General features: G+C 37.3%; 1 protein-coding gene across 2 annotated transcripts in view; it reads left to right on the top strand.

Moving 5' to 3' along the window:
* The first annotated feature begins 530 nt into the window (after positions 1-530).
* DSG3 (desmoglein 3) overlaps positions 531-22,102 on the top strand; it is a 31,101-nt gene continuing 9,529 nt past the window's right edge. Inside the window, exons 1-12 of one of the 2 annotated variants that reach the window (XM_066352901.1) lie at positions 531-760; positions 8,927-8,962; positions 9,463-9,591; positions 10,447-10,602; positions 11,044-11,188; positions 12,312-12,478; positions 13,339-13,467; positions 13,731-13,916; positions 16,596-16,867; positions 17,492-17,631; positions 19,168-19,380; positions 21,329-21,580. In XM_066352901.1, coding sequence (XP_066208998.1) covers positions 713-760; positions 8,927-8,962; positions 9,463-9,591; positions 10,447-10,602; positions 11,044-11,188; positions 12,312-12,478; positions 13,339-13,467; positions 13,731-13,916; positions 16,596-16,867; positions 17,492-17,631; positions 19,168-19,380; positions 21,329-21,580 — 1,873 coding nt within the window. In that variant the 5' untranslated portion in view covers positions 531-712. The remainder of the gene's footprint in view (positions 761-8,926; positions 8,963-9,462; positions 9,592-10,446; positions 10,603-11,043; positions 11,189-12,311; positions 12,479-13,338; positions 13,468-13,730; positions 13,917-16,595; positions 16,868-17,491; positions 17,632-19,167; positions 19,381-21,328; positions 21,581-22,102) is intronic. The other variant, XM_066352900.1, reaches the window with a different exon arrangement.

Here is a 22,102-nt window from a genome sequence, read left to right as displayed (position 1 = left end):
TAAATGAAATACAACAGGAAAGATGCCATCTGATTACTATCAGAGATCTGATTTGGCAATGCATTGTTTATGTAGTTCAAAAATACCCAAGGCACCATATAACTGTTTACCCCAATTTTATTTCGATGTTTTTGTTCAAAACCTGTATTAATAGTTGCTTGATGTGGTGGTTTTCTTCTTCAGATTTCTAGTTACTTCCAAAAAAATGTATTAGTACTTAACCTATATTTTGTTTAACTTTAGATCTATCCACGTATACACAGGGTAAAAAGAAATGCTCTTCCACAAGTTAGGTTTTGGGGAATTTTGTGTTTTGTTTTGCTTCTCAGTTTTAATTGAAACCCTGAGAAGAAGCCAACTGGATTTTTTTTTTTTTCAGTGTAGTCAGGATTAGCTTTCGCTCTGCCACACCATGATTAATTTATTATTCATCTAGTACCTTCCCATTAAACGTTGTCTTTAGCCTGTGAACTCTCCTTTCAGCTTTTAACAAAGGATTTCATTGCTTTAGGAATTGAGGTGTGTCTAGTTTTTACCTGGGAGCAAAAGTGATTCAAGCGTTTCTGGTGAGACCAATCCTTGGGTTGGGGTGGGGAGGAACCTCCTTACAGGCCATCAGTGCACTCCTGAAGACAGCAGAGACCGATGCAGACGGGCAGGAGGACTGAAGCAGCAGCTCCCTGGGATTTGCTCAGCAAGAGACTTGGAGACAATGGCTTGGTTTCTTTTTAGAACCACGGGGGCTCTGGCCATTTTAATGGTAAGTTCTACTTTTTCTTCTAACAATCGTAAACTTGCCCTTTTTCCTTCCTGTTAGAGTATCATATTTGAATGCTGAATCCCTATTACAAAGTCTAAGAGAGTACAGTAGAAACAAACCTTTTAAAATGCGTTTGTAACGATTACCAATTTCTTCCTTCTGTTGTTTTAATGTATTTTATATAGAAAAATAAACCAAAAGAAATGAATTTGAAAGTAACCATTTAGCATTTCATTAGTTAATGAATCAAATAACCCTGATTGCAGATCTATTTTTCACCACACCTTCACTTTCTTCAAAGTAATGTTTTTATTCATCTTTTTAATACACAAGCTAAAACACATAAAAGAGAACCAGCTCTCTTTTCCAAGGTTACATACCTGTTAAGTTATGGCTCAGAATTATACATGCCTGGTCTTGAAACCTGACATGTTTGTAAAATAGTCAAGGACCGTTGAATTAAAATCAAAGCAGTGTCTGACTCTAGAGAAATAGAGAGGGTTATTAAAAAACAGTGTTTATGTTTAGTTATTATGTGCAAACATATCCAGCCTTTGGGGGGGAAATACATGCAACATTTTATGAGACACTTTTCTGAGAGAGTAAGACTTCTGTTGGGTGGTACTCTTATTTATCTAGAAGAGAAGCGGAATCTGGAGAGCGCAGCATTAGCCTATGTTACAGACTAGTTTGTTCCTTAATGGTCTTATTTTAGAGAAAAAAAAAATATGTCACAATATTATCAGTTATATGAAGATATCAAAAATTGTAAAATATAAGTGCATATTTTAAAACATTCCTACTGCCTGGCTGATTGGCTCAGTGGTAGAGTATCGACCTGGCACGTGGAAGTCCCGCATACAATTTTCAGTCAGGGCACATGGAAGAACCAACCATATGCTTCTCCACTCCTCCCTTCTCCTTCTTGCTATCTCTCTCTCTCTCTCCCCTCCTCCTCCTGCAGCCATGGCTCAATTGGTTTGAGAACGTCGGCCCTAGGCGCTGAGGATGGCTCTGTGGAGCCTCCACCTCAGGTGCTAAAAATAGCTCAGTTGCAAGCATGGCCCCAGATGGGCAGAGCATCGGCCCAGACAGGGTTAGCCATGTGGCTCCCAGTCAGGGCACATGTAGAGTCTGTCTCTCTATCTCCCCTCCTCTCAGTTAAAAAAATAAATAGAAATTTTATAAAGTAAAAAAATTCCTAATCCTAATTCCTCACTTTATCAATAATAAACTGCATTAGCCTAGGCATCCGTTTCCCTCACCTCCTTATAAAATTAAGATAACTGGACTTCAAGAAGTGACAGGGAGATAGATCTCAAGAAAGAACTTTCTAAAATTTAAAGGTATCTAAAATTAGAATAGGCATCTTTGTGAGCCAGAGAGTTCCCCGCCTTCCCTCTCATGATGATGTTCAAGCAGAAGTTGGTATTATACTTTCTGTTAGAGTCTGTTTCTATTATGACAATGTGACTAGAGTTGAGCCTTAAACAACATGGTAACGGGTTCGGGCCACTAACCCCCACACAGTCAAGAATCCTTGTATGACTTTTGACTCCTCAAAAATTTGACTACTAATAGCCTACTTTTGACTGGAACACTTAGCAATAATATAAACAGTCAATTAACACACATTCTGCATGTTATATATGTTATTATTAAATTTTTACAATAAAGCTAGAGAAAAGAAAATGTTATTAAGAAAATCATAAGGAAGAGAAAATACATTTACAGTATTTATTGAAAAAAAATCACATCTAAATTGACCCATGTTGTTCAAGGGTTAACTATAATTGTTTTGGTTATCTAAGTATTTATTTGACCAAAGAATATTGTAAAAAGAAATGTGTCAGTAGTTTGACTTCCCACCTTTCCAAATGGTCTTTTCTGGACTAAACCACAGGTGACTAATAACCCCTATGTCCAAGCTAATGACCAAGTTGGGAAGCTAAGAGGCAGTGGGTGTTGGAAGAGTGTTGTCATAAGGACATAAAATTGGTTCCCCACAAGCTTAGGGGAGCTCTTTCCCTGCTTTGAAGTATATCACTCTAATTATCCCTCTGGTTCTACGTGACTGTGAGATCCTTATCCTGAGGGCTATTTCATTCACTTTTTGTATCCCCAATGTCTACTATAATATCTTCTTACAGTGGACACTCAATTTTCTCAAGAAAGCATAAATGAATAATTAAGTGAGGCCTCTCTATAACTTCCCACACACACACACATACACAGTGTCTCTGTAATGCTAATCATGAAGGAACTTATGAAAAGTTAAAACATTTTCTTCCCCTCAAGAAAATTATACACATATACACAAGCTACTTAAATGACAATACAACTTTATACATAATTGTTAAACTGAGTGGTCTAGACCTGCTCTGTCCAGAACGGTAGCCACAAGCCACATGGGGCTATTCATCACTTGAAGTAAGAATGGTCTGAGTTGAGAGGTACTGTTAAGTGTGAAACATGCATCAGACTTTGAGGACTTTTAAAAAAAAAGAATGGAAAATATATCATTAATAATTTTTATATTGCTTACATATTAAAATCATAGTATTTTGGATAAATTAGATAAGATGTGTGTTAAAATTAATTTTATTCTTTTAAATATTTTAAATATGAGTTAGAAAATATCAAATTATACATGTGTTTCTCATTGTACTTCTACTGGATAATGTTGGTCTATGATTAAAGGTATTAGTGGAAGGCAGGGCCAGTCAGGAGTGAGGCAGGCTAAAGAGGCTCCATGGACTAGGGAAGATTTGGTAAGTATAGACACGCCAAAGGGAGATACCTTCTCTTGTCAAACCAAAGTGAGCAAAAACAGGTACAATTATGACATTTGCCTAGGAGCAATGAACAGACTGGTCTAGCCAGAATGAGAGTTTGCATTGGGGAATCTGGACATGAGTTGAAAAAGCAGATGAGGGTCACATTGAAAAGCGCATTCTGTGAAGGCTAATGGACTCCTTTCAGAAGTGGGGAACCACCCAGAGTTTTGAAATAGTGTGGTGATGGGGAAAAAAGAGCAATGTTTTTAAAAGCATTGTCTACTGGGAGTGTATATCTTTTGTTGTTGATGGGTGCGGTCTGAAAGTTAGAAGACGTGTTTGGAGGTTTTGAATTAATTCTACTATCCTATGACCACACAAGGGTTGCCTAGAGAGGCAAATAATCATAGCCCCCTGCCTACATTAATGGCCATAGTGAGAATGAAACAGTGATGTTTGTAAAAAAGTGCTTTGGAAAACATAAAGTGCTATCTAGACTGTAATACCTACCATTTGTAATGTTTTGGAATTAAGATCATTCTTGATAATATCTTAATATTCTGCCTTACTGTTTATTTAACAGTTTCCTGTTCTTGTTTGATCCATTTTGCACAATACAAAATATGGTTTGGGGGAAAGGATTTGTGATTGAAAAATGCTCGTCTTCAGAGAGTTAACCTTTTGAAAACAATCTTGGTCTTCAAAGGACACACTGTTTAGTGTTTCATTGTCCACAAAATATAAAAACAATTTGTCGTCTAACACTCCTATTATCATCTGGACAATAAACTTTTTAATTTGATGTTTCTATATTATATAAAAAATTTACTCATTACAGAACTAATAGATATGTCTGAAATCCAAATATTTCCAAAGCACTTTTTAAAGTCAGTAGTGGTAGGACTGACAAGAAAAAGAAAGAGAAGTAGTTTAATATCAAGTTCTGAGAGAATCTGTTCTAAATACAGTGAAACTAACTTCAACCACTTTCTTCTATACAATATCCAAAAAGTGAAATTGTAGGCCAACTGGCCCACGTTTTTAACAGATATCTTTCCCTCTCTTGATTGCTGAAACAATCTGATTTCCAATGCTAATCAATGTATTAAAATCAGTTTCCTCTTGATCCTCTCTCCAAGTTAAGAGCCAAAATCAGAATAACCTTGCCATCCAACTCTGGCCAGCCCTGCCTGACTTGAGCAGAAGTAAGGAAAGATGTAATTTCTTCCACCAATTACCACTCCCTCTTGCCTAGTATCTGAAACTGGTTTTCATTTGGAACCAGAACACTTAGTATCCATTAGGCTTCTCATAAGCCTCTAGCCTTTGGTTTTTCCTTTCCTATTAAGAGTCAGTCTGATAGCCTAAGGTGAGGGCTTGCTTTGAGAAGTTCATCACAAGAAAAGTATACAGGCAATTGGTAATATCTATAAAAATACCATGAGTAATTGAATATGCACTTTTTTTTTTTGCATAGCGACTACGCAGTTGGCCAGGCTTGTACACCGCACAATTCCAGGAGGTGCATTTACATAAAATACAATGTGAACAGTTCCCCCTGGAGTTGTGTAAGGAACAAATGGCACAATTGCACAGAGGAGAACTGGTTCTTGTCTCTTACTGATGCTCAGAAAAGAGAAAGCTCTTACTTGCTTCCAGGGAATAGTAATGATAAGAGGTCACTCCGTGTCAAAGTGGATCTTTTATGCCCTTTTTAAGTTTGGTGACAGAAGGGATAATGCTTATTAAGCACAGACTGTGGGCTGGGACTTCATTATGCACTTTATACCTATTAATTCATTTAACCATCACAAGAAACCTATAAAATAAGTAGACTTATTATCCCTATTTTATAGATGAGAAAACTGAAAGATTAAGTAATGTTTCCAAGTTATGGAGTTGGTCCCTCATCAGACTGGAATTTACTACAGGGACGACTCAGGATCCAGTGTCCAATCTTGTATTCCTATATTTCACTGCAACTTATATAGCATTTAAAATGAACGTTTGCAAATATCCATGGGCATTTGTTTTTATTAATATCTCTATTATGACACAGGTTTAACTTTCTAAATTAATTGAGTATATTCTGAAAATCAGTTACTAAAATTGAATTCCCCTAAATTAAATAAGAATTTTCAAGGAAATTAGAATTTATGGGGGTTGCATTTTAATTTTTAAAAGGATAGATAGATAGATATCATAAAAGATAAATCATTCATTTCTTCTGAATGTAATCTATTTATGAAACATACATTGAATGACCTCTATGACTTGACATATTAATAATTACTGCATCTAACCAATTATAAAAATGACATCACCAACCTATGTATATATCACATAACTTTTTCCCAAAAATAAATACAAAATCATGTTTAAAAATTGGAATGATTTCTTTAAATTACCTAATTCATTCTTTAAATTTCCCAGAGTGGTGATGAGGGGAGATCATCTCATATACCCATTCTAGAGATGAGAAGAGTTACTATGCCCTACACCAGCTGGGACCGACTCCATGAATCTAATGCATAGTTCACTGACTATTCCTCCCCTTCTAAAGCTTGAAATACTATGTATACAAACAATATTATAGCAAAACTAAGTAAAGTAGCAGTTGTTATTAAAGTGGATCTTAGTAATCTAGTCAACCATATTCTCAAAATTTATTTATTGTGTATCTACCATATTCAGTACAAACCTTTATGATATTATTATATGCATTTTAATTAGCCATTAGGGCATGTGGATATCAAATCAGCTTATTTCATATGCTATTTTATTAATTTAATAATCTGAAAATCTTAATAAAATATTTCTAATTCTTATCTACATATACCAAGGTATTTATGGCATATCAGTGCTTTAAAAATCACATAATCAAAATTATCAAAATAACCACAAAATGAGAGGAAGAAAGAAAAATGTAGGAATTCCCAATATAACAAATGGTTTCTCCACATTGGCATTTTCAATCCAGACCACCAAGAGAGACACCTTAGCCAATTTATATTGTCAGCAACTATTGAAATAGTAATTAAATGTTGAAAATAACTATATTAGCAAATTAACTAAAATAATTAAGTAGCCATAGATAAGTATTACCTAAAATAATTGTTTTTTAAAAACACTATTCTAAATAATATAAGGCTAAAATTATATTTTTAAATGTCTAAAGAGCACTTTAAGATTTAGAGGTGTTTCTTATTAACTACCCTATATCCCTAGAAGAGCAAAAATAATCACAGTTTTCACAATACTTCTTAAAATTAGGGGAAATTTTTGATTTTCAAAGAGAGGATGAGAAAGAGTAAAGGTTTAGACTAAAAAACTTCTCTAAGGACTTCCATTCTATGTAAAGATTGAACAAGCAAGAAACAACTCTCTGCAAGGCTTATTCTCCTTAGTTCAGGGCTTGTCCTTCCTATGCTTCCCAGGAAAACAGACATTGTACTTCATTGCAGTGTCTATTAGGAGAACAATTCTCTGCAGGGCTAGTACAAACACGACTCATATTTTCTGGATGACTCTTCACAGTTTTCCTGTAAAGGGGAGCATGCCTGGCCTATCCCTCCCCCGAGAAAGAAGTAGTGCAATTACAGCATTGCTCTGGTCTTCTCTCCCATGTAACTCATGAGAGTGTTTAATAAACAGCAGTAGAGCTACAAAGTCATGTTGAGACCTGTTATAACAATATGGAATGGTTCTGTTTTATGACAATTTGAACACACACCCTTGGAAATAAAGATTTTGGTGAAATCCTTAAAATGGAAAGGTCCTGGCATCCTATGTCTGATGTAGTTCTCCTTTGGCTCGGAGTTGGACTTGCCTCTTTATTCTAATCTTTCAAAATAAACACTGTAATAAATCTACATTGTTCAGGAGTAAACCCCAGCCTTTGCCAGGAATAAAATCAAACTATTTAAATCTTTCTGTCACTAGATTTGGGGGGGGGGGGGGTATTTATTTATTTATTTATGCCTACTTTGGTTAGAATTCAATGTAGTGGTGATGCACACACTTTGTTTGGAGTCAGATTGCCAAGGTTCAATTCTGGCTCTACTGGGTCTGTTAGCTGGTTAGCTGGGGCAAAGTACTCATTCTCTCATGTCTTCATTTCTTTATCCATAATACGGGGATATTACAATAGAACTCACTTCCGATTGCTGCTCTAAGTATTAAGTGAGATAATAAATATAAAGCTCTATGAATAGTAATGGGCACAAAACCACACTAAACACATGCTACTATTACTTTGATATTTTTCTTATTGATTTTCATAATCTTTTGCATAGCAGATTTTCTTCAGACCAGGTGATCAGTGGATCAGCAAATGGTAGTGAAATATCTGCTGAGGGAAAGAAATTGTAAGGGTTTCAAAAAAACAATAATATAGAAGAGAAGCTCTGATATGGAAAATTTACAATGTACTTGGCTTAGCACCATAATGCACATAGAATAATAAGAAGTAATAAGTTATGGCAAACCATTATGGACTAAATTGCATGGTTCAAACAGGTGCTGTATACACTTAGAAAAGGAAACATCATGGACTTTGCTGGAACTTGAATTGATCTTAAAGGATGAGTAATATTTAAGTGGGTGAAGGAGAAATAAAAATGTACTCCCAGCAGAAAACAGGATAGAAAATGACAAAGATGAAGGTCCCATATGCTCTTGAGAAATTAAAGACCCTAGCCTGCCTGCCTTCCCATTTTATCTTCATTTAATGTTTCAGATAAGTAAGAAAATTAAGCTTAATATTTAAATTGACTAAGGCAGAGATGAATAGATCCATGTCCTACAGCAAACAGTACTTGTGACTGGAATAGCAAAGGCCCATCTTTAATGTTCCATTCTCTAAACCAGACTAGTTCCATTCCATTAGGTCCACTCTTGAACAACTAAAAAGATGCCTTAACCTGCAGCTAACTCATACAAGACTGCCTTTGTACAAGTCAGTTGGGTAGGTCACGGTTTTTAGTAATTGCCTATGGAACTTGCTGAAGTTTATAACAATGACTGCCATAGTCTGCTAAAGCAATAATTTCTATAGCTCCTGAGACGTATTTAGGACAGCCAGATTTGAAATGCCTGGTTGCTACAACCAGCTGTTAATAAGAGATTTTCAAAACCTAATAGAGTCTTCTGTATATCTTTAAAATTCTGTAGTCAGATTAAAGTGGAAAATCTTGTTTATATTGAGAGCATTTTCTTTTCCCTGGGAAGATTTTATCCATTGAACACTGTTTTTCAAAATCTACTTTTTTGAAATAAAAACAAACTATTATCTGAAAAGACAAATGTAAATATCACAATTGTTATCTTATGTAGTTAGTATTTACTAGAAAAATTCACATTTAATTTGACTTTATTTAAATGTCTACAGGTGATCTTATTGGTTCATGGAGAATTGAGAATAGAGGTAAAGTATGAAAACTTTTTTGTGATTAAAATAATAGTTTCATTAAAAAATTAAAATTGTGTTCAGGAAAATAAATATTATGTGTTTTAAATTAACAATTTTATTATGAAAATAAGTTAAAATTCTAACAACTAACCCAATAATATTTGAATATCTGCAATACATAAATGTTATTAGTGTAATTTATCTCGTGTATTCTCTTATCTTAAATCAACAGGTTCTAATTAGTCAGTGTCTATGTGCCCAGAATAGTTAGATGTTGTGGAATATATAAGAAAAATAAAAAAATATAATTAAATGCTATGATAAAAATCACATAGCTTTGTAATTGTTTTAGTTATTAATTTCTTTTCTTTAACAAAATAAAGCAACTTAGACACCTAACAAGTCTTAGATATCTTGAAATACAGGAGGCTCCTCACCCTATGTGTCTATAATTAACTCTCAAAGCAAAAGTGTCCAACAATGTGCATAATAAAATGCATCCCTTTTTACATAAGACAAAAGGACAACATGGAGAAAATGGAATAGCAGTACAAGCCAAAAGAAGATATAAACGTGAATGGGTGAAATTTGCAAGACCCTGCAGAGAAGAAGAAGATAACTCAAAAAGAAATCCAATTGCCAAAGTAAGTCTAATGAGCAGTGGCAGTGTGAGTTTTTAGAATAAATGTATTAAATATAAATTAAAATAATATAATTCCAATTAACAAAATGCAGACTGAGAAGTCCACAGAACAAGTAACGTGATATCTACAACCAAAAAATCAGCAGTAATAATAATAATAATAGAGATAGAGGAAGATGAAGGAACCATGGTCCCTGACCAATTTCAAGGGATAAGTCTTATTTAGATACAGATTCTAGCAATAGAAAAAAATATAGTATATGGCTAAGACAATTAGAAAAATGGTTAGAAGTCAACATTAGATTGATTATGTATTCTTCATTGTTGGAGTTGGGTGATAAAATACATTGGGTTCATTATACTATTCTAAATTTATATATATTTAAATATTTTTCATATTCAAAAACTTAAAATTATAATAAAATGCAATACATTTTAATACATATTTTTAACTCTTACTATACAATCCTTTTCCCTTTTTTTTCTCTCTAGCTGTCCCTATTTACATTGAAATAAACATCTTTTTTAATGTTGTATTAAGGAAGGGAGCATTCAGAAGAACCCTTGTCAATATTAAGTGTCTTTGACTTTTACCCTTTTAACCTCACCATGGTGGCTAAAATCTAGAAAATATTCTAAAGCCAAAATGAGTAATGAATATTGGTTCATGCCAGTCAACAGAAGCAACAGTTGGAATCTATGCCATATTTCTAGTATCTATCACGGCAAACAGCACAGTGTCAAAAGAGTGAATAAAATGAACAAGTGACTTAAAACTATAGAGGTAGAGGGAGAAGGGGGAACAAAAAGGTCTGAGTGATAATCACCTTAATATTCTGGGTATTTTTGGCTGCAGATTAGTTCAGATTGCCAAGTAAATCAGAAAATTATCTACCGAATTTCTGGAATTGGAATTGATCGGCCTCCTTTGGGAATCTTTCGTGTTGACCAAAATACTGGAGAAATTAACATAACAGCCATAGTTGATCGTGAGAAAACCCCAAATTTCCATGTAAGTAGCGTCTTCAACATTAGACACCCTTTTCCCTCTCATGAACCTTGGCTTCAGAAGATAATACTCTTCTACTGGTTAGAGGAGAGAACAGTGCATAAATCAATCCACCAACAATTAACAATATTAGTCCCTCAACAAAGAGCCTCCACTTATGGTCATGCCCCTGCAGAAGTACACCAGCAGGTCCACAAGTGAGTGCTAAAGTCGAGCATGCAGCGTGTCAAGAGCTTCACCCTGCCGTGAGTCAGTATCAGCCTGGAGGGAGGGGCAGCTAGCTCTGTGGGTCTGCCCACAGTGGGCAATTTCCCCTATTTTTTCTACTCCTCCAGGAAATATTTTTTTTCCTTTGCACAAAAGTTCTATACATGCCAGGACAGGCCCATAGTGTGCAAATTAAATTTGTTGAGTGAGCATTAACATTTTCCTTTTTTTTTCTAGATCACATGTCATGCTCTAAATGCCCAAGGACAAGATGTAGAGAAACCACTTATATTAACGGTCAAAATTTTAGATATCAATGACAACCCTCCAGTATTTTCACACAGTATATTCTTGGGTGAAATTGAAGAAAATAGTCCTACAAGTAAGTCTTTTTGCAGTACCTATCACTGCTGATTTAAAAAAATTCCAAATACAACTCTTACTATAGTACATCATTTTTATAAGCTAACTTATACTTAGTTTCATCGGTATTCCAGAAAGACTCATCATGATAACCTGAATCTTCTTATGTTTGTGTGTGTGTGACAGAGACAGAGAGAGGGACAGATAGGGACAGGCAAATAGAAAGAGAGAGCAATGAGAAATATCAGTTCTTCATTGTGGCACATTAGTTGTTCATTGATTGCTTTCTCATATGTGCCTTGATGGTGGGGGCTACAGCAGAGCGAGTGACCCCTTGCTCAAGCCAGTGACCTTGGGCTCAAGCCAGTAACCTTGGGTTTCAAGCCAGTGACCTTTGGGCTTTAGCTAGTGACCATGGGGTCACGTCTATAATCCCATTCTCAAACCAGCAACCCTGTACTCAAGCTAGTGAGTCCACTCTCAAGCTGGTGAGGTCACCCTCAAGCTGGTGAGCCCACGCTCAAGCTGGATGAGCCTGCGCTCAAGCTGGCAACCTCGGGGTTTCGAACCTGGGACCTCCGCATCCCAGTCCAGTGCTCTATCTACTGTGCCACTGCCTGGTCAGGCTGAATCTTCTTTCTAGTATTTTTAGTTGAGCTAATTATTCACTGCCATTTTATTTCAAGGTGTGGCTCTGTTATGAGGTCAGTGTATCTTATTCTATATATACAAGTTACATGAGTCCTCAGCAGTTGCAAAGTTAAAGAGGAGGCCTTAGAAAGCATCCTTTCTAAGGATATAGCAGGGGCTTTTTCTTAGGTTATAAGAGACAGAGACACACTCGCATTACTTGAATAATTTGGGGAAAAGGGAGAATTATAAGGTCATCCATCAAGAATAGAAATAAAAACAGAAAATACTCTCAATCCCAACACAGCCAAGACTTAAAGAAACTGGAGAATTATTATGGAAGGTAGTACAATTCTACCTGATTAAGGCAGATATGAAGTGACATATAATATTTTTTGAGCACACATATAATGATAACATTTTATAAAACAAAATTCATTTGAAATTGTGTTGAATATTGAATATATAATATCAATGGTTACATATTCTTTCATGAACTTCTGTATCCCTAGACTCACTGGTGATGATACTGAATGCCACAGATGCAGATGAACCAAACCACATGAACTCTCTTGTTGCCTTTAAAATCATCTCTCAGGAACCTGCAGGCATACCCATGTTCCTCCTAAGCAGACACACTGGGGAAATCCGTACTTTGACCAACACTCTTGATCGAGAGGTAAAGCAGGGCATTTGGGAGTATTTCATGGTAAAAGTTTTATTCGAGAAAGCCAAAAGAGGGGACTCTGCTTTACCTGAGAATGAAAAAAATAAATAAAAAGAGGGTCCCCGTACTCAATTGGGCCAACCTAGGGAAATTGTCTGTGTTCTACTGTGATTGCCATGGGGTGCAGTATGTGCCTGGCACCTGCATAATTAATTGAACCCTCAATAAATAAGTATCAGTATACTAGTGGGCATTAAAATGGGAGAGTAAAAGAAGGCATTGGCATACATGGACAAAGACCAACTGACTACTTCTTCATATGATGAAAGAAAGGAAATTTCCTAGATGAAGAGAGAAATTTCTATCTGGTAAAAAAAAGCCTTCTCTGATGTCACATGTTTTTCTTCTGACTTCTTTTCATTTTAACCCCTGCTTTCAGAACACTAAAGAATCTGCTTCCTCTCTTTTCTCCACCATTCTATCACCGCATTGCCGTCATTATACACTAACCCATCGTACTCCATGGTACTTATATATAAATGATTTCTGAACAGACCTACAGGGAAACTCTATCAGTGGGCTTCCCTCGGATAAGCATCCCACCATCATTGCCCATTTTTGTTCTAAGTGTACTTTCTTGCCCTAAGAAGCTCACAGAAAAGAAAACCTGTTCTAGCCCCTGAAAGACTTCTACCCACCCAACCATCCAAAGCCTCACATACCTCCTCTGTGATGGACAGTAAACCGTGCACGTGATCCAATAAACCATAAACTTGAATATTTTCTCCTCCTTAGTCTTAGAAAGCAAGTAGTTGTCACTCATATTTTTGGCACTATCGATTAATTATTTTCCTTTCTTTATTCAAATTTAGCAAATTAGCAGCTATCGTCTGATTGTGAGTGGTGCAGACCGAGATGGAGAAGGACTATCAAGTCAATGTGAAAGCAATATCAAAGTGAAAGATGTCAATGATAATTTCCCAATGTTCAAAGACTCTCAGGTACACCCTTTACTCCTTCAAGACTAATTTATATTTTTTTATTATATACTTTGCCACCTTAATTCAGCATTTGCCTGCTTGCTGCTGGCTTCTATTTAAGTTCTCTGCATTTTCTTTGAAAAATAAGCTTTTGTAAAATATAAGAATTCAGTAGCTGGCAATGCATAGTTTGAGAATTAATGATTAATACCATTCAGAATAAATAGAATCACTTTCAATAAAACCTGACGTTGAATCTTAAATTCTGCTTCTGTCCTTTTCAGTATGTAGCACGTATTGAGGAAAATTCTTTAAGTTCTGAGTTGCTTCGATTTCAAGTAATAGATTTGGATGAAGAGTTCACAGATAATTGGCTTGCAGAGTATTTTTTTACCTCTGGAAATGAAGGGGGTTGGTTTGAAATACAAACTGATCCCAGAACTAATGAAGGCATCCTGATGGTGGTTCAGGTAAGGTCTGATTTCTCTTCAGTGGCAAAAATATTCTGTATTAGCCAAAACTATAATTTCTACAAATAAACTTCACACACTTTTAACAAGACCACTTCTTTATAGAAAATTTAGAAAAAAAGTAAAAGTAGATCAAATTTTTTAAAAAACACATACACATAGCCCCATTACCTGAGAACAGCCCTTTTTTTTCACATGTTGGTTTATTTCCTTCCAAGCTACCATACTGTCTTTAGTAAACACAAACACACTAATACAGCTGTACACATATATTTATATGTTTGCCTGATTTAAGCACAAGAAAGTAAGACATGCTTCTTGACTTAATCTCATTCCCTCTCCACAAATGGAAGTTAGCAAGAGATACAAATACATGAAATTGTGGCTTTTTAATTTCTCAACTTTTTAAACATGGGTTAGCTACAGTTGTCAAAGAGGGGAAAAGGCGACCTGTGGTGGCGCAGTGGATAAAGCGTCGACCTGGAAATGCTGAGGTCGCCGGTTCGAAACCCTGGGCTTGCCTGGTCAAGGCACATATGGGAGTTGATGCTTCCAGCTCCTCCCCCCTGTCTCTCTCTCTCCTCTCTAAAAAATGAATAAATTAAAAAAAAAAAGAGGGGAAAAGGCAAGTTTTTCTAGAAGATATTTAACTAAAGCTGCAAGATGCGAAATGAGGCATGGAGTAAAGTTTCCATTTGACATGCTTGCCTACAGTAGACCACACATACACACACACACAAATACACATGCCACCCACTGGAATAATGTAGGGATATTTCTGCCTGGGTACTGTATAGACTAGAAGAATAACCACTACTCAGGGATGTTCATGGGCATAGGATATTGGAGGATATGGCAGCTTCGTTCTTTAATTCCTTGAGTCCAGCAGAGTAACAGAAATAATATACCCTTAACAAGGAGAAGGCTGGAATCCCGAATTGCTGGAAGTTGTGAAAGCAGTTCTCAGTACTCTGCTTTTCAGAGGTTGGACTATAGCCAACCTCAGTTGCAAAAGTTTTGTCATCAGTTCCCATCAGTGCCTGAGAATAAATATTCCCTTCTCTAGTATTTTTTTCATTAGCCTCCCAAACTGGGCCTTACCCTTTGATGGTAGCATTTCCACACAACTTACAGCCACTCATCAACTTCTGCCCTGCAGCCTATCCTTAAACTATGGCCCTGGTCTCCCTTCTCCTGGCCTGTGCTCTAGCCGGACTTGGCTTCCTCCTGACTGAGACTACAATCCCTGCTGAAAGAGGTCCTGATCTCCTCTTTCTACCTCCCTTTGTCCTCCTACTGCCAAACCACTTCACTGCCATGTTTTTCTTAAAACCAATTTGGCCCAGTTACTCTCCTTTGTAAAATCTTTCTTATTATCCACTGGCTGTAAAAGTAGCCTTCAATCCTGACTGCTCGTTTGAATCCCCTACGCTCCCCAGCCAGTGGGAATATGAGAACTATCTATTCCCGTGGTCTGTGGGAAGCCCCGGTAGTAGTTCTTCAAGGCATCCCTGGAGACTGTGATAGGCATCCAGGGTTGATGACCACCTGCTGGTCTTTAAGATGAGGGTCACCTCCCTCAGGCGCCAGCCCGCTCCGCATCACTTCTGTGATGCCCGCCCCTCTACCTGAATAAGTCATCACCGGACACTCAGCTCATGAAAATATCTCAGAAACTTGTTCTAACCTTCTCAAGGACAAGTATTCACTGGCTTTCACACATAGACTCTATAATCTCTGTTGTCACTTACCCCTTGTATAATGAATGACCTGTTTACACATTTTTCTCTTCCTCTACACTAAAAAATGCTTGAGCCCAAAGTCATTGTAAAGTTAAACTCAAATCCAGATTTCTTACTGTAATTGATTTTCAGTAATACACAAATGCAACCAAAATGAGCACTTCCTTATCTCATCACCCTCAGAAAATTGACTAGTGGATAGACAAGGCTATCCTGGGACTCCTCAGGCCATGGTTTGGCCACCTCTATAAGAGGGTTGAACAAACAGTTCTCGTGCAAGACCATCTGCAAAGGGCTCTGCAAAAAGCTGATGGGCCCCCACTCACTGCTTTGCAGAGGCCTCTTTGCCAGCCAGATTTATTAAGATAGTGTGCCTTTGCCACCTGGGAATTTTTTTAAGTCAGAAAAGACATTGCGCATGACTCGAATGACTGTCCTGTGAATGGCCTGAGCTGCCATTTATAGGAATGGATTACAGGCCTGAATTTGTTCAGTCCTCACAACACTCTGATGAGGTAAGGGAATTTGTTTCTTCAGAAGTAAAAACTTGAGGATCAGAGATACATAATGTGCCCTGAGTCATACAGATTGTATGTAGCAGAGCCAGAATTCAAACCATACTGCCATAATAACTCGAGGTTCTCTCCATTGCGCCACACAGCCTACAGAAACTACAATGATGATTTGCTAGTCGAAAAAGACATAGCTTGCTTTGTGGGTATGTTACCAAACTCAGGTTTCATGAGTTAAGAATTCTAAAGGTTTCTCTATCTCAACAGTACAATGATTTCTGAAACTATTTTGCTATTTCTGTTTCTCTCTTTACAGAAATAAAAGGATCCATTCCTAGAATAAAAGAGTTCTCTTTTCCTCTTCTGGGTTTGTCAGACCATATTTTTGTGACACTTCTTTTCTCCTAATTTTATTTTTACTCTAGCCTCTAGATTATGAACAACTACAAAATGCGCAATTTAGTGTGGGCGTCAAAAACAAAGCTGCATTTCACCAATCAGTAATCTCTCAATATCGAATCCAGTCAACTCAAGTCAAAATTCAAGTCATAAATGTGCAAGAAGGAATTACATTCCGTCCTGCTTCCAAGAAATTTACTGTACAGAAAGGCATAAGTAGTAAAAATTTGGTCAATTACATCCTGGGAACATATCAAGCCATTGATGAAGACACTGGCAAAGCTGCCTCAAATGTCAGGTATGGTTATTATAATAACATTGTATCATTCCTTGATGTTGTTTTAATCTATAAATTATTACAAAATAACCCCTAAACTCTTAATGGCAAGAATACACAGATACACAAAGGTGGCCAACTCAAGAATCTGGATATCTAGAGAAGAGATATGTAGCTAAAGCATTAGATAATATTGTAATAAGAGCAAAGATAGCATAAGTATGAGTTAAAGTGAAAACTAAAAGAAAAATGCTTTAGCCTGTCTAGAGAGGTCAGGAAAAATTTTCACAGAAATTTTTAATTCTTAAAGAGTAGAAGTTCACCAGAAGACTATAATGCAATGAGATAGACTAGTATGTACAAAAATCACCATGCAAAAGTAATTACTGTGATATAAAGAGCAACGACATAGTTATGTAATTGCACAGAGTATAAATTTGCAAAATCAGGCTAATACATACTTACGAATCATAAAACACTGCTTGTCCATGCTAATATGCTAATTTTCTACTGCTTTTTATAAAAGCATATTTCAATGTCTTATATTCAATATAGATGCATTAAATAAAAAATGAACCATTTTCATTAACTAGGTAACATTCCATATTTGAAAGAAAACTATTACCTTTTTCTATTATAAAACAGATATATCCTGGGACGTAATGATGGTGGTTTGCTAATTATTGATTCAAAAACGGCTCAAATAAAATTTGCCAGAAACATCAATCGGGATTCTAGTTTCATAGTTAACAAGACAATCACAGCTGAGGTTCTGGCCATAGATGGTAAGAAAAATATTTCAATCATATTTAGAGAAGTGTTACTCCAATTGCATTTATTTATGAATCAATGATTATGATTGTTCAACAAACTACTTTTATCACTAGATAAATGATCTTAGGGCCTTGAGTTGCAAGTCCATGGCAGCTAAATCTAGAAAACTGGGCATTCCTGCATCCAATGGAGTTTGTAGTACCAGTGAATCTACTATTCTGTCCCCGTGGTTTGCTTGTGGTTGGGACAGGAATTTTTAGAACCCTCCCCTAGAATTTCTGGGTCCTCTGTTCCATCCTCATGGCTTGCTTGTGGTTGAGACAGGAATTTTTAGAACCCTCCCCTAGAATTTCTGAGTTTGAGAAGGATGGATAAAGATTGATACTGAAAGCCTATCAGAGAAGCTCAACTCAAATGTGAGGTGCTTTTGTGAGTTACTTATAGAATGAGTTCTTTATAGAGACCTCATGTGCTTATATCATTAAACAATAAAATCTTCTGAGATGTTTTAAAAATATTATCCATTGAGTGTGTTTCCCCAAGTAAAAAATTAATTTATGTTCAAGGCAATAAGCAAACATAAAAAATAAAACAAAAGAGGCCCTGACCAGTTGGCTCAGTGGTAGAGCATCGGCCCGGCGTGTGGAAGTCCCAGGTTTGATTCCCAGTCAGGGCACACAGGAGAAGCACCCATCTGCTTCTCCACCCCTCCCCCTCTTGCTTCTCTCTCTCTCTCTCTCTCTCTCTCTCTCTCTCTCCTTCCTGCAGCCATAGCTCGACTGGAGCGAGTTGGCACCAGGCACTGAGGATGGCTCCATGGCCTCCGCCTCAGGTTCTAAGAAGAGCTTAGTTGCTGAGCAATGGAGAAACTCCCCAGATGGGAAGAGCATCGCCCCCTAGTGGGCTTGCCGGATGGATCCTCGCTGGGGTGCATGCGGGAATCTGTCTCTCTGCCTCCCCTCCTCTCACTGAATAATAATAAAATAAAAAAAAAGAAGAAACACCCAAAATCATGTCATCTGGGAAAACAGCAAAATGCACAGAGGGAAAAAACAAAAACAACTCGATCCCACTGTTGAGAGACTTTATTGATTTTGATTGGCAACATATTTAAATTTTCCTTCAATAAACTTTTATATCTTAGGTAACAAAAATAAATCATTTTAATCCATATACTTTGGTTCAAGCTTTAGAAGCAAAAATCTTCCACAGATTGCTGGATTCATAAAGTAGGATACATTTAAGAAAACAATTATTTTTATGTTGATTTCACTTGTAGTTAGTGAATTCATCACCTTACAGGTCTTGGTTCCAAGGATTTTAAATTAATAGCCAATGATATAAATCAGAGAAGCTAGCCTGGTTAATAAATTAAATTTGCTTTTTATAAGATGTGAAGATTGTAGGACATTTTTACCTGTAAAAATAGGAAATATGACCTCTCATGAGAAGACACAATAACTTGTCTGCATGCAAGAGAAATATAAAAGGTTAAAGTTTGGGACTTGTTCTATATATCTTTTTACTCTAAAATTTCATTCTTACAGAAAACACACAAAAAACATCTACAGGCACCATATATGTTGAAGTACCTGGCTATAATGAAAATTGTCCAACAACTATCCTGGAAAATGAAATAACTTGCAGCTCATTACCTTCCGTGACCATCTCAACTATAGCACAGTCCAGGGATAAATATACCGGCCCCTATACATTTTTACTGGAGGATCAGTCTGCATGGAGTATCACAACAATTAATGGTAAGTAATAGTAAAGGTGCATCCATAAGCGGAAGTTGTTGCTTCTCTGTAAATCCAGGACAGGAGAGCTCATATGGATGGGATCACGTTCTTCCCAAGAACATGTGAATAAATTTTTTCCATTGAAGATGTGGTTCTTCTCTTTTCAGAAGAGGAAAGAAATGATAGGATATAACACTAGCATTATTTAATATCTTCTATTTTCATGTGGACTCCAATTTTTTTAATGTTATTTAAACCTCCAGCTGTTTAAATTTCTAAATTCATAAACTTTTCTTACTGGGCAGGCTGTGAACAGACAAGAAGCACCGGAGGGATCCACTTGCTCGAGGCTCATGGGAAGTGCCACTTAGTCACGGATCTTGAGCATTTGTAAACCCATTAGCCAAGTGGGAAAGAGCTAATCCATCCCTCCTTTTCTTCTGACCTTTATCGTGCCAATTATATATTTCCTATCTTTCCCAGGAGTCTCATAGAAGCAGCCAATAGACTTACTAAGAAATTCCTCCCTTTCTAATTTTTTTTTTTTTTACAGAGACAGAGAGAGGGATAGACAGGAACAGACAAACAGGAACGGAGAGATAAGAAGCATCAATCATTAGTTTTTCGTTGCAACACCTTTGTTGTTCATTGATTGCTTTCTCATATGTGCCTTGACCGCAGGCTTTCAGCAGACCAAGTAACCCCTTGCTCGAACCAGCGACCTTGGGCTCAAGCTGGTGAGCTTTTGCTCAAACCAGATGAGCCCGCGCTCAAGCTGGCGACCTCGGGGTCTCGAACCTGGGTCCTCAGCATCCCAGTCCGATGCTCTATCCACTGCGCCACCACCTGGTCAGGCCCTTTCTAAATTTTATAGTGACATCAAGCCACTTCAAATCCCTTGTAAATGAACTCACTTTTCTCTCTTTTTTGAACCAATCTTGCTTTTTCTATAGATGTGCTCTGTGGTGGCCTAGTCATAGGTATCAGTCATCGCTAGCATCACCAAAGGGATCTGTTCGCCATGGCCTTCCTTCCTGGGGCCTTACTGACCCTGGTGTAAGGTTTTAACTCCCAATTATGCATGTGGTATTTAGCTCCAAAAGGGTTTACTAGACACAGAGCCAATGAAAAGGCTGCAAAAGAAACATCAAAGAGAGGCAGATAGGATGTGGCAATATCAGCCCGGGTGAGGCAGGGCCAGACAACTGTGGTTGGGTTGGCAGACCGGCTACAATGGCAAAGAGCATAGTGGAGTCAAGACTGATTCAACACTAGGCTATACACCTAAAACTAAGAGAAATGATATTGAATATAAAATAAATAAATAGAAAGACTGATTCAAGCAACATAGCCCTGCAAGCTACCGAGAGCTACTGCTGGATTCCACTTAAAAAGGGACAACAGAGCAACGGAGAATGGAGAACAATCCATGTTCACAAGTCAAACAGACAACAGGCCTTCACCACAGGGAATCCCATATACCCAGCATTAGGCTCATGGGACCAGGACTGACCGGAGTGGTTGGAATAGCATGAGCTAAAGCAGAAATTTAGCCTTGATAAATCAGGACAAAAACATGGAGTTGGGCAGAAGGGATACATTCAGATGGTTGCACAAGAATAAAAGGGTTGGTACAATAGAGGAGAGTAGATAAGCCCCAGAAGAGAGACATCTGGGATTTAAATGATGCCTGCCTCCCTCCTCCTAGTGGGGAAATTCAGGGTAAGATTGAGTCTTCATGGGGAAGAATAATAGGCCCATCTGGGGCAAGGAGGAAATGCAACCCAATTTACCCAACTGAATCCCTTAGAGCCCTCATAACTGATCAAATCACACCCTACCATTAGCCTCACTATTTTTGTCAGTGATGTCTATGGAAACTCTGGTTTTGTTAACAAAAATTAGTTGCTTTAAGAGCAAAAGACACCTTGTCTTACTGTTGATTTGTATGATTGTTTCTCTACAGCTACCGCTGCACTCCTGAGATCCCCGCAGCCGTTGACCCCTGGAGAGTACAGAATCCCCCTCATAATTAAAGACAGACTAGACAGGGAGTGCGAGCCCCCAGAGAGTCTGACTGTGCAGGTCTGTCAGTGTGACAACAGGGACACCTGTACATCCACACGCCCTGGGCCCTGGTACGGAGATGAGCCGTCATCTGTAAGGCTGGGGCCTGCTGCCATCGGCCTGATATTCCTTGGTCTTCTGCTGTTGCCATGTGAGTACACCAAAGCTTTGTTCTGTTTTTCACAGGAAGTCAGCATTTGCAGAAGCCTTTACTCTGCACAAGAGATGTATCTCTGCAATGCAGAAGAACTGTTCCCTATTTGTTTTATAGCCAAAGCTGGGGAGAAAGGGCATTTTCAGGAGGAATCTAAAATGATTACAGTTAACATGTCACTTGGCAACAGTGTGTATTCCTACACAGCAAAGCAGGTCATCTATGTTAGTCATACCGATAGTCATAAATGTTAGATATTAGCTTAAGACATATAAGCAAGTCATAAATGGTGGGCATTTAGAAAATTGCACAAGAGAATCAATCAAGAGGGAACGAATAGAGCATGAACATTCTCTGCACACTGCCAGTAACATAAGTGGTCAAAATAATGGCTGTATCCATGAGAGAGACACTTTCTAAAATGTCTTCACCATATTCAAGTTTCATGAGATTCTAAAATAAAAAGAGAACCGTGGACAAATGAATTTGGGGAAAATATATAGGATATCATAGACTTTG

This window comes from Saccopteryx leptura, chromosome 11 (assembly GCF_036850995.1).
Source record: "Saccopteryx leptura isolate mSacLep1 chromosome 11, mSacLep1_pri_phased_curated, whole genome shotgun sequence".
In the NCBI taxonomy this organism is placed as follows: Eukaryota; Metazoa; Chordata; class Mammalia; order Chiroptera; family Emballonuridae; genus Saccopteryx; species Saccopteryx leptura.
This window is presented reverse-complemented; position numbering and strand designations above follow the sequence as displayed.